Raw genomic sequence first — 13,931 nt, forward strand, 5'->3', positions numbered from 1 at the left:
TCTGTACCAGATTGGATTGAAGGAAAACATCGAAGCAATTTAGAGGCAGGCTGCTAAATTTGTTACCAGTAGATTTGAGCAACACATAAATGTTATGGAGATGCTTCAGGAACTCAAATGGGAATCCCTGGAGAGAAGGCGACGTTCTTTTCAAGAAACACTGTTGAGAAAATTTAGAGAACCAGCATTTAAAGCTGACTGCTGAACAGTTCTACTGCTGCCAACATACATTGCGCATAAGGACCACAAAGATCAGATATGGGAAATTAAGGCTCATATGAAGGCATGTAGAAAGACATATTTCCCTCATTCTATTTGCGAGTGGAACAGGAAAGGAATTGATTAGTAGTGGTACAGGGTGCCCTCTACCATGCAACATACAGTGGCTTGTAAAGTATCGATGTAGATGTAGAAATACTAAAATAAATTTACAGCATTTTTTGAAAAAGTTCTGTACGTATATAAAAATAAATTAAATAGACTCAGGCTGCAGTTATGAAGTTACACATTTTTGTTTCAACCTTGATGACAGATTATGGTTATTACTGTATGTAGCAGTGTTCCTACCAACGACAGTGATGTATAACTACACACACACACACACACACACACACACACACGAGACGGGAGAGAGGGGGAGGGAGAGAGATGTATGTATATAACAATTCAAAACCATACCCTGGATCCATTAGACCAGAAAGGATTTAGAAAAGGCTGATATAAGTCCATCAGACATTTTCAACTTAAACTCATAAAGACAAAAAATTAACAAAGGGATAGCATTGTCAGAGAATGAAGTCAACACCAAACCAGCGACAAAGTGGACTGAAGAAAGAAAAAGTATCCATAATAATAATAATAATAATAATGTTGGTTATATACACTTCTATATAAATGCATCTATAAACAGAGTAATATTCACTGCCCAACAGTTGCTAATGTAGTGACGGTGCCGCAAGTCCTCAGTTATACTTGCAAACTCAAGTACTTACTCTCCGTTCCGCACTGGTAGTGTCCACTTATTCCCAAGACAATACTCAAGCGATGAGTTTATGGGTGTAACTGGGCAGTGGTGGAGGCTCACAAGTCATATCTCCGATCTTACAGAGACGATGAATTCGGATATGACATCACAGGGCATAGGGCCCGCTTGTGAGTTTAAAGCGAGTATATAGAACTCATTTTTTATCTCTAGTATACTCGTACTGGAACATCATGCACTGTGGAAAATATTTTTTCATGGGAATATATTACATTCTGCAAGTCATGATGGATTTTCCTCATCAAGTACTAACTGGTAGAGTTGATTATCATCATGAGCATTCCCTTGACAGCTACACACTCACTTTGTCATCCAATCTCCCAAAATTGACACCAAACTATGTCATCTTATTGGGGAAATGCAATATTATGTTTCAGTTGCACCATGTATATATAAGAATTTTTCCATGATGTCTTACAAGTTCGTTCTATTGGACTGGAGTTGTTACGTACCAATGTCCTGTTTCCAGACACATACTTGTTTCTCCAGTATCACTATGTCATTTTATCCATCATTGCATAGTGTGCCTTGATACTCCATACTGTGCCTTGTGAGCAGCTCATCTGGAGGTTGGGTAGCACTGGTCGCAAGAAAGATAGGAAGGAGGTTATTTGTGATGGAATCGTCAATGTTAGCCTCTGACACCTTCATCCACAAGAGCAATTATGTGGTCACAGATAGCTTATTGACAATGAGGTATGGCTTGTGAAAAAAAGTGACTGGACTCAGATCAAGGTGGTTCAGGTAGCTGAACTTCAAACATGTACCGTCATTGGTATTGTAGAATGAATAGTGAAATGATAAATGCAATTCACTTCTTTACTTTGTCAGTCACTGTACCAGAATAGTTTTACCACATGCAGGGCAATGTATAGTTTCCTAAATTACTCCAGATTGTGTTGTCCTTTGGTTAAGACAATCCTACAAGGAAGCGAAGCAGTTTAGTCCCTCTAAATGCATCCATATAAGGTTTAGATGATTAGGCCTTGGTTTTTGAAAAAAATCCAAGTCCGCTGTAATCATGTTTGAGCACTTTACTTCATACAGCTGGTGAGTTGGCACAGTGATTACTTGCCAACCAGGATATCACGGGTTCAAATCTCCAGACTCACATTTTTTTTCCCCATATGTGTAATTAATGGTCTCAACTATTAGTCAAAAGAAATGTACATGTGCCAAAATGTCTTCTGTTCAGTGTGCAAAAGTGCAGAAGGTTTGTGAACCTGACACATTTTGAGACTAAGTTCAGGAAGCAACTGTCTAAACGATGATACAAAATTATATGAGGTGTGATTATTTATCTGTGCTAAATCTGAGATCTAGTGACCTGCACCCTTTTATTAGCATTACTATTGAGTGCCCCCCATCAGTGTGGTAAAGCATATGGAATCATCTGCTCAACAGATGAATCCTTCCCTTGCCATAATTGGGTAATATAATCTTCAAAATACAGCAGAGTTTTTGCTGCTTCTGATGTTGTGCAGCCTGAATAAAAAATCTGTGATGATCTTCACTTAAAACTTCTGGGCAGATACGCTATGGTCGATGTATTAAAACTCTCCACTGATGTTTCGTCTCCAGTTGCAGGAGACATCCTCCAAGGTAAAGCTGCGAACTGCAAAGATAACTCGAGGAAGCACTGATTCTATAGGCATTGGAGAGGGCACCACTGTCCATCATGTGGCGTCAGCTATGAGACTGTCTCTGTAATGTCAACATTCTCAATTGAAAGTAATTGATTGTCACGCTTCTGGTGCAACGCTGACATCCAGATTTTATCCAGTTTAACGTGTTCCTCTTTCCTGTTAAAATTATTGTGGTGTTTGGTAATCTCAATAGTGTCTCTATATATGCGCACATAATAATGCAAGGTTTTAAATATAACGCTTGTCTCGCTGAATTTTATTTCATGATTACCTTCCTGGTAAACATGTTCCGATACTGCCGATTTATCCATGTGACCCAGGTGGGAATTCCTCTTATGTTCAACAAGATGGGTGTTAACACTTCTCTTTGTGGTACCGATACAAACCTGTCCACAGCGACAAGGGATTTTATATACCCCCGGTGTAGCCAAAGGATGTCGTGCATCTTTTTCCGATATTAAATATTCTTTTATTTTCCTGGTGAGTCTGAAAACAGTTTCCATCCCATATTTGCTTAATACTTTCCTAATGCAATCTGAGACCTTACTAATGAACGGAGTAAAAACCTTGCCATTGGGCAGCTGCTGTTCGTCGTTGCTCCTGATTCTGTGCCTAGAGTGAAGTGCTCGATCTATCTCCTTACTAGAATAGCCATTCTTCACGAAAGTCGACCATAGATGTTCAGTCTCATCATTTTAATAAACAGGTTCACAAATTTTGTACACCCTGTCGACCAAGGTTTTTATTACACCTCTTTTTTGTCTAATGTGATGGTTTGAATCTTCACGCAGATATCAGTATGTGTGGCCTTTCTATACACCTTATGGCCCAACATTTTGTCCTGTCATTTAATCACAGACATATCCAGAAAATTCAGTTGCCCATTACTCTCCGGCTCCATAGTAAATTGGATTCTATGATTAATGCTGTGTCAGGGCATCCAACACCTGTGCAGCATTTGTCCATACTGCAAAAGTGTCATCGACACAGCGATACCATCTGGTTGGTCTCTTACTGGCAGTCTGCAATGCCCGTTGTTCAAAAGTCTCCATAAACAAGTTAGCCACAGCAGCACTAAGAGGACTGCCCATAGCCACCCCATCAATCTGTTCATAAAAATTACTATTTATTGAAAGTAGGTTGTGGTGAGGCAGTGTCGGAATAATGTCACAATATCAGTAGGAAAAATATGTGCTATGCATGAGATAGCTTCTTTTACCAGAATCATGGTAAATAGCAACACAATATCAAAACTAACGAGGATATCATCTGGGCCCATGCTCGTTTCCTTTAACTTGTCAGTGAAATGAGCTGAATTTTTAATATGACTGACAGTTCTACCAACACAAGATTGCAGCATTGAGGCAAGGTGTCTCAGTGGGTGAGACTGCCTGCAGCTCTGAGAGTTGGCCTCAAAGGAACCTCACGTTTATGCATGTTAGGTAATCCATATAGTCTAGGTGGATATGCTTCTGTTTTACAAAGCAGCTTCCTATCATCGGAGGAGAAAGAAGATACTTTCATCTGGAAGGGTCATTTTTAAAATCTTCATAGTCAGATCCTTTTGAAGTTTTTTTGTAATTGAAAGGAACCAAAATATCATTGATCTTTCCATGATAGTCCTCACTCTTCAATATGGTGGTGGCTTCATTCTTATCTGCAGTAAGATCAATAATGTTTTACTCTGCGTTGATATCCCTCAGCACCTTCCTTTCTGCCTGCGACAAGTTACTGTTAGGTGGCTTACATGTACATAAAATCCTAGCTGTTTCCATCTCAATTACATCAGCGGACTGCTGTGGAAGCTAACAGATACCTGCCTCAGTACTTGTTACAATATGCTCAGTGGGTATGTTTTGGGGCATCACAGCAAAATTGCATCCTTTGGCTAGTACAGAAATTTCAACTTCTGACAAATCTTTATCAGACAGGTTGATAACAGTTCGAGAATTGTCTGCAACTGAACCCCCTGAAATGTTCTCGTGTAAGTTAACAAACTTCTTCTTCTGTCTATTTACTGATATTTCTGCATTAACTTTCATAGTTTTCAATGTTAGACCGTCAATCTTATTCCAATCATCACACTGAATAGCATTACCAATAACCTAGTGGAGATCAATAAACTTACTGCTGATTCTGCCAGTAAGATGGGAATGTTGGGCCGTAAGATGTTTAGAAAGCCACACATACTGATCATTATCTGCATAAAGATTGAAACCACCACCTTAGACAAAAAAAGAGGTGTAATAAAAACCTTGGTAGATAGGGCATACAAATGTGTGAACCAGTTTCTTAAAAAGATGAGATTGAACATCTATGGTCGTCTTTCATGAAGAATGGCTATTCTAGTAAGCAGATAGATCAAGCACTTTGCTCTAGGCAGAGAATCAGGAGCAACGACGAACAACTGCTGCCAATGGCAAGGTTTTTCTTCCATTCATTAGTGAGGTCACAGATCACATTAGGAAAGTATTAAGCAAATATGGGGTGGAAACTGTTTTCAGACCCACCAGGAAAATAAAAGATATTTAACATCAGAAAAAGATGCACGACATCCTTTGGCTACACTGGGGGTATATAAAATTCCTTGTAGTTGTGGACAGGTTTGTATCGGTACCACAAAGAGAAGTGTTAGCACCCATCTGGTTGAACGTAAGAGGAATTCCCACCTGGGTCACATGGATAAATCGGCAATAGCAGAAAATGTTTACCAGGTAGGTAATCATGAAATAAAATTTGGCGAGACAAGCATTATATCTAATACCTCACATTATTATGCACGCATGTATAGAGAGGCTATCGAGCTCAATAAACACGATAATAATTTTGACAGGAAAGAGGAACGCATTAAACTGGATAAAATCTGGATGTCAGCATTGCTGCAGAAGCATGACAATCAGTTACTTTCAATCGAGAATGTTGGCATTACAGAGACATTACAGAGACAGTCTCATAGCTGACACCCCATGATGGGCAGTGATGCCCTCTGCACTGCCTGTATAATCAGTGTTTCCTCAAGTTCTCTCTGCAGTTTGTAGCTTTAACTTGAAGGATTTCTCCTGCAGCTTGAGACGAAATGTCAGTGGAGAGTTTTATATATTGACCATAGTCTGTAAGCCCGAAAGTTTTAAGTGAAGACAGTATCGGCCGTGAAAGCCTACATAGTTTGATGATTTTCATCCATTTGCTAGACTTTGATGGAATTAATTTATTAACATTAGATTATTACGATCACTCCTTTTTTGTGCAGAAGTCAGAGGCATCCCATGTGGATGAGCCAACAGAAAATTTTGACACCCATTTTTTCATATTTCCTACCATCTTTTCCAATTCACAGTGTGACTCACATCTACTGTGAAAAATTAACTGCACAACATCAGAATAGAAGGATGTTTTCCATATAGTAAATCTCTCTTGGCAAAGAAGAAGAAGAAAAATACTTTGGAACTTAAAACAAAGTGGAACATCTGTCCATTTACATAGAATGCCTAGAGGTTGACATTTCACTGACAGTGACAATCATAAATTTGCTGTTAAGGTCGTATGTAGTGTATCAGTAGCTAATAATAGCATATTTTATTTGTAGGAACACTTACGTGTTAGAATAGGTCTTGACCATTTTTTTCACAACATTTCAAATAATAATTCCTCTTCTGCATATTCACAAAATAATCTGGAAAAATGGCCTGTTGCCCTTCATTCACATCAGTACTATACCATACTGTGACTCTAGTATTGATTTTATGCTGGTACTTTTGTGCTATCAAATGTGTATTAGTGCATTTTGTGTATCAAGATAACAAAAAAATTGGTGATAACATTCCAGCCACAGAGATCTTTATCCTCGCACTAATGCTTCTAATGTCAAGTTTTGTCTTAGCTTCATTTATCTCCAATCTGTATTCTTTGAAAAGTATGCTAACCATTACATTCTGCAGTTGTTCAAAGTCTCCTTAGTTTAAGTCCAAAGGGTTATGTCACCTGAAAATCTTAGTTTTGTATCTCCTTCCCTTACACTTTTATACCTCCTCTGAATGTGTATAATGTAAGAAAAAAATAGATTGTTCCTTACTGTAAATATGACACATTAAATTGCAAACAGGCACAGCTAAAAGACACTGACACGTAAGCTTTTCGCCACAGCTTTCATCTGAAAAAGATTCATTCACACAGGCAAGCACACCTGACATACACATGACCATCATTTTAGGCAGCTCGGGCCAGAATGCAGCTGTCATTTAGAATGGAAGCAGCAGTCTGGAGGGGGTGGGGAAGGGGAATGGTAAGGGATAGCACTGTATGGGTGTTGGGGGAGGGGGGGGGGGGGGGAGAAGAGCACTATCTGGTGGAGGGTGCAGGTCTAGACACAGCAGGCACTGAGACGGGAGGCTATGGGACAGGGAGGGTGGAGGGATGGATCAAAAAAGTAGAGGCATGGGGAAAGATTGGCGAGTGCATTGGAAGAGAGCAGCACACAGAGAGGGTGGAAGATAAGAATAGGGAGGAGGTGAAAGGATGGAGGGGATGAAAACAGTGGGTGGAGGTTATGGGGAGAGACTTTTACTGAAGGTTAAGCCAGGATAATATCAGAAGTCTTGAATGTATTTTAAGGGAACTCAAGGGTAACTGCCATCTCCACAGTTCAGAAACGCTGGTGGTGTAGGGTAGGATCCATGTAAAGAAACAGCCGTTGAAATCAAGCATGTTATGTTCAGCTGCATGTTGTGCCACAGAGTGGTCTACTTTGCTCTTGACCACAATTTGGTGGCAGCCATTCATCCTATAAGATAGGTGGTTAGTAGTCAGACCAATATGAAAACCTGGGCAATGATAGCAGCGAGCAAGTGTATTGCATGGTTACTTTCACAGTGGCCTGGCCTCTGATGGGGTAGGATAAGCCTGTAACAGGACTGGAATGAGAAGTTCTAGGTAGGTGATTTTGGCAGGCCTTCCACAGGAATATGATCTATGCGGCAAGTGGTTGGCATGATAGTAGCATATGGATGGACAAGGATGTTGTGGAGGGTGGGTGGGTGACAGAAAACCACTTTAATAGGGGCAGGAAGAACTTTGGGTAGGATGTTCCTCATCTCAGGGCATAATGAAAAGTAATCAAAGCCCTGGAAAGGGATGTGGTTCATTTGTTCCAGTGAGGGGTGGTACTGGGTGATGAAGGGGGCCTCCTTTGCGGCTGGTTCTAGAGGATGGTGTGAGAATAGGGGATGTGAGGGGAAATGGCATGAGATATGTGTGTGTAGATTAAGTCTGGGGAATAGTGCCTGTCTGTGAATATGTTGGTTAGACCTTGGCATACTGGGTAAAGGAATTCCTATCATGGCAGATATGCCACCCCTTTGTGACCAGGCTGTATGTGAGGGATTTTTTGGTATGGAAGGCATTACAATTGTTGAAATGCAGATACTGTTGATGGTTTGTGGGTTTAATGTCGACAGAAGTGTACATGGAGCCACCAGAGAGGAGGAGAAGGACAACATCCAGGAAGGTGGCATGCTAGGTTGAGGAGAACCAGGTGAAGCGGGTGGGAGAGAATATGAAGAGGTTGAAAAGCAATGAAGGTAGAGTGTTTTGGCACTGAGTCCAGATCATGAATGAATTGGAACAAGACCAGGATTTTGGCATTTTGGGATGCAATTAAGATCTCCTCCAGATGGTGCATAACGAGGCTGGCATAGGAGGGTGCCATGCATGTGCAAATGGCTGTGCCACAGTTTTATTTGTATATCATGCCTTGAAAGGAATTATGATGAAGTTGCTAAGGTATTTGAGGAATGAGATGGTGAGTTTGAAGACTGAACAACATTGGGAAAGGTAGTGTTCAGCAGTGGTAAGACCATTGGCATCAACAATGACTAGTTGGGATCCAGGAGGTAAATAGGTGGGGATTGTGGAGAGTCGGTGAAGGGAGTGGTTGGTATGTTTCGTGTAGTGGAAGGTGACCAGTGGCTAGGGGTCACCTGCCAGGAATTCCTTACCTCCAACCTAGCCTCACCATCCTTCCCAAGGTCCCTTCCTCAAAACACCAACCTTTCAGCAGAAAAAAGGACAGCCATATGCAACCTCAAAACAAATCCTGACCTAATCATCCTACCTGCAGACTAAGGTTCTACTATTGTTGTTATGAATCACAGTGACTACCTGGCAGAAGGCCTCTGCCAATTGTTTGACTCCCCCATCTATAAACTCTGCCAGAGTGATCCCATCCCTGAAGTCCAACATAAAATCCTATCCCTACTTAAGCCTTTAGGCCCTTTCCAGAACCTCTCCCCTCAATCTTTTTCCTTCTTCACCCCACATGACACCCTGCAAACCCAACTTCTACATGCTCCCCAAAAACAACAAACCCAACAATCCTGGACACCCCATTGTGGCTGGTTATTATGCCACCACTGAAAGAATTTCAGCCCTCACTGACCCACACCTCGAATCATTTGTCCATAATATAATCTCGCATATCGAAAATACCAACCACTTATTTCACTGACTCTCCACCATCCCAATCCCTTTACCTCCTGGGTTCCTACTTATCACTGTTGACACTACCTCTGTGTACATCAGTATTCCTCATGTGCATGGTCTTACCTTTTCCAACGTCCTTCAGACTTAAAACCCACCACGTCATGCCTCATACCACTTACTAACTTTATCATAACTCACAACTACTTTTCCTCTGAAGGGAAAGTATACAAACAAATCTGCAGCATTGCCATGGGCACTTGCATGGCACCCATGTATGCCAATCTGGTTATGGGCCATCTAGAGGAGACCTTCATAGTCTCCCAAAATGCCAAACTTCTAGTCTGCTGGCCGTGCAGTTAAAGGCGCTGCAGTCTGGAACCGCAAGACCGCTACGGTCGCAGGTTCGAATCCTGCCTCGGGCATGGATGTTTGTGATGTCCTTAGGTTAGTTAGGTTTAACTAGTTCTAAGTTCTAGGGGACTAATGACCTCAGCAGTTGAGTCCCATAGTGCTCAGAGCCATTTGAACCATTTTTTCTAGTCTGCATCAGATTTATTGATGATATCTCCACAATCTCAACTCAGTGGCAAGACACCCTGTCTTCATTCCGTTTCAATCTCAACACCTTCCTCCAAACTGCTACACCTGGTCCTCCTCAACTCAGTGTGCCACCTTCCTGGACATTGACCTCCTCCTCTCTGATGGCTCCATCCACTCCTCTGTACATATTAAACCCACCAACCACCAATGGTACCTGCATTTTGACAGCTGTCATCCCTTCCACACCAAAAAATCCCTCCCATACTGCCTGGCCAACCAAGGACAGCATATCTGCAGTGACGGGAACTCCCATACACAGTATACTGAAGATCTCACCAAGGCCATCACAGACAGGCACTATTCCCCAGATGTAGTCCATAAACAGATCGCTCACCCCATTTCTCCTCATACCCCCAATCCTCCCACCACTCCCTAAGAACCAGCCACAATGGAGAGCCCATTTTGTCACCCGATACCACCATACACTGGAATATCTGAACCATATCCTTCCCTAGGGCATTGACTACCTATCATCATGCCTTTAGGTGAGGGAATGCTAACCAAGATCCTTCCCACCCCTACTAAAGTGGTGTTCTGTCAACCAGCCAACCTTCACAACATCTTAGTCCATTGCTATGTCACTCACAAGCCCAACCCCTGGCCTTAAGGATCATAGGCCTGTGGAAGACCTAGGTGCAAGACCTGTCTGACCCACCCAACCAGCATTTCCTATTCCAGTTCTGCGCAAGATTATCCTACGCCATCATAGGCTGAGCCACCTGTGAAAGCAGCCCTGCAATGTACCAGCTCTGCTCCAATCATTGCACAACTTTTTATGTTCGTGTGACTACCATCCAACTGTCCAGCAGGATGAATGGCCAAAGACAAATTGTGGCTCGGAGCAAAGTTGACCACCCTGTGGTTCTACATGCAGTTGAACATAACATGCTTGTTCAATGGCTGATTCACTACCCAAGCCATCTACATCTTCCTCTCCATCACCAGTGGTTACCCTGACAACACATTCTCCACTCCTGAAATTATCCTAGCATCAACATATAGTAACAATCTGTCCCCACACCCTCTACCCAACCAGACAGGGCTTTTCTAACCCACCCCCCCTCCCCCCGCCCCCCATACAGTGCTATCCCTTACCATTCCCGTTCCCCGACCCCTCCAGACGGCTACTCTCATTCTACATGACAGCTGCATTCTGGCCCAAGCTATCGGAGATGACGGTCATGTGTGCATGAGGTGTGCTTGCTTGTGTAAATGTATGTGTGTTTTCTTTTTCTAACAAGGACTTTGCCGAAAGCTTATGTGTAAGTGTCTTTTAGTTATACTTGTCTGCAATTTAGTGTGTCATCTTTACAGTAAGTAGCAATCTATCTTTCCTTTACATTTCTCTAGACCCCTGAGTGTTACAAAGGATCATGTCTTTTTTCAGTTAATTCTTCCGTAACTAAAAAAATGTGTCTAGTCAAAAATCGGTTAGAAGAGTCACCTAATTGTAATACCCTTGATCAGTTAAGGTGAAACAGAATGGGTCAAGTGGGAAATCAGCAGTAATCCTCACTTAATTTTATTCCCTTCAGTCATTTCCTCACATTTACTGAATGAAACCATGTTTGAATTTGAAAACCGTTTTTTTGCTCCTGTCATGTTCCAGTGCTAGAACAGTAAATTGTTTTTCTTTTTGTATTTTATTGTAGGTGAGCTTTGTTATCATGATGCAGATATGTCAAAAAAAGTGAAGTTCTTTTCCTTTTATTTCAGAGATTATCGTGTTGAATGGGAAAAACTGAAGAAAGAGAAACAAGAAGAACAAAGAAAGCAACAAGAAGAGAAATTAGAAACCTTAGCAAAGGACAGTGAGCAGGGAAAGGGAGAACCTGTTCCACTAATAACCCAGATTAGTGCCGGAAGGGAACTATCTGAAATTTACCTGAAACATCCAGCAAATGAGAGCAGTGAGGATGAAGAAGGCGAGGAAGATATAGTACAGAAGAATGACGAAGGTATTGTCAATATTAAAACTGTTGTTGCTCCAATTCTTACTACTGTTACTACTACTACTACTACTCTTGTTGCTGCTGCTAATGCCACAACTCTCTTGCTGTTACTCTTAGTAGTGGGTAATTTCCCAATTTAAAGTCGTTAATAAGTTCCATAACAAAAGTTAAAAGTTACCAAAAATATCCACTCTTAATGTAATAAATGGTATTTTGTGGTCTTCAGTCTGAAGACTGGTTTAATCCATGTCTCCACACTACTCTTTCATGTCTACGTGTCTTCATCTCTGAACAGCTGTGGCAACCCACTTCCATTTGAACCTGCTTACTGTATTTATCTCTTGATCTTCCTCTATTATTTTTACTCCCCACAACTCACTCATTACCAAATTGAACATATCTTCATGCCTCCTTTCTTTTAGTCAGATTGTGCCATAATTGCCCCCCCCCCCTCCCCCAATTTGATTCAGTACCTCCTCATTTGTTACTCAGTCTACCCATTTGATCTTCAGTATTTTTCTGTAGCATGACATTTCAAAAGGTTCTATTTTCCTCTTGTAGTAACTGCTAGCTGTCCATGTTTCAGTTATGCACAACGCTACACTCCTTACAAATATCTTCAGAAAAAACTTCCTAGTAATTAAATTTATATTCGTCTGGCTCTAGTTGCAAGACTCTGTGGTTATGTGTGTGTGAGAGTTGTTTTTGCGTGAGTATGTGCACTTGTGTATGTTGTCTACTTTTGACAAAGGCCTAGTTGGGCGAAAGCTAACTATCAGACAGTCTTTTTGGAGTGCCTTTCTGCAACTCAGCATCTCCACTATATGGTGAGTAGCAACTATCCTTTCCATTATATTGTTACAGTCCATCCTGGATTTTCCATGGCTAAATTTATACTCAGTATTAACAAACTTCTCATAGTCATAAATGCTTTTCATTCTATAGCCAATCTGCATTTTAAATTCACTGTACTTTGACCATCATCAGAGGTTTTTGCTGCCCAAACAGCAAAACTCATCTACTACTTTTAGTGTCTCGTTGCCTTCAACGTCACTTGATTTAGTTCAACTATATTCCATTATCCTTGTTTTACTCTAGGTGACATTCATCTTATAACCTCTTTTCAAGACACTATCTGTTCCATTCAACTGTTCTTCCAAGTCATTTGTTTTCTCTAAGAGAATTACAGTATCATCAGCAATCTTCAGAGTTTTTTTTATTTTCTCTCCCTGAATTTTAATTCATTTTCAGAATTTCTTCTTGTTTTCCCCTACAACATGCCTAGTGCACAGATTGAATAACAGTGAGAATAGGCTACAACTCTGTCTCATTTTATTGAAAATCATTTTGTAGTGTTCATCTGAAAGAGCATGTGATTCGTATCACATGTAATGCCCTCTTGCAAGGCCAAAATAGATTGTGATTTTCAGTAAAAAAAATTAAGGAGCAGCTATTTCACACTTTTATTAGTGATGCACTGCCACCAACACCCAATCAATTAGTTTTTTACTTGCCAAGACACTAGGTTTAACTACACTACTGGCCATTAAAATTGCTACACCAAGAAGAAATGCAGATGATAAAAGGGTATGCATTGTGCAGATATATTATACTAGAACTGACATGTGATTACATGTTCATGCAATTTGGGTGCATAGATCCTGAGAAATCAGTACCCAGAACAACCACCTCTGGTCATAATTATGGCCTTGAGATGCCTGAGTCAAGCAGCACTTGGATGGCGAGTACAGGTACAGCTGCCCATGCAGATTCATCACGATACCACAGTTCATCAAGAGTAGTGACTGGCATGTTGTGACGAGCCAGTTGCTCAGCCACCATTGACCAGACGTTTTCAGTTGGTGAGAGATCTGGAGAATGTGCTGGCCAGGGCAACAGTCAAACATTTTTTGTATCCAGAGAGGCCCGTACAGGACCTGCAACATGCAGTCATGCATTATCCTGCTGAAATGTAGAGTTTTGCAGGGATCGAATGAAGGGTAGAGCCACTGGTCATAACACATCTGAAATGTAACGTCCACTGTTCAAAGTGCCGTCAATGTGAACAAGAGGTGACCGAGACGTGCAACCAATGGCACCCCATACCATCACGCCGGTTGGTACTCCAGTATGGCGATGATGAATACACGCTTCCAATGTCCGTTCACTGCGATGTCGCCAAACACGGATGCGTCCATCATGATACTGTAAACA

General features: G+C 41.3%; 1 protein-coding gene across 1 annotated transcript in view; it reads left to right on the forward strand.

The window, feature by feature from the left end:
* The window catches only part of LOC126458874 (GPN-loop GTPase 1), a 55,359-nt gene that overhangs the window by 39,008 nt on the left and 2,420 nt on the right, over positions 1-13,931 (forward strand). The window contains exon 4 of the mRNA XM_050095823.1: positions 11,482-11,723. Coding sequence (XP_049951780.1) covers positions 11,482-11,723 — 242 coding nt within the window. The remainder of the gene's footprint in view (positions 1-11,481; positions 11,724-13,931) is intronic.

This window comes from Schistocerca serialis, chromosome 1 (assembly GCF_023864345.2).
Source record: "Schistocerca serialis cubense isolate TAMUIC-IGC-003099 chromosome 1, iqSchSeri2.2, whole genome shotgun sequence".
NCBI classification, from domain to species: Eukaryota; Metazoa; Arthropoda; class Insecta; order Orthoptera; family Acrididae; genus Schistocerca; species Schistocerca serialis.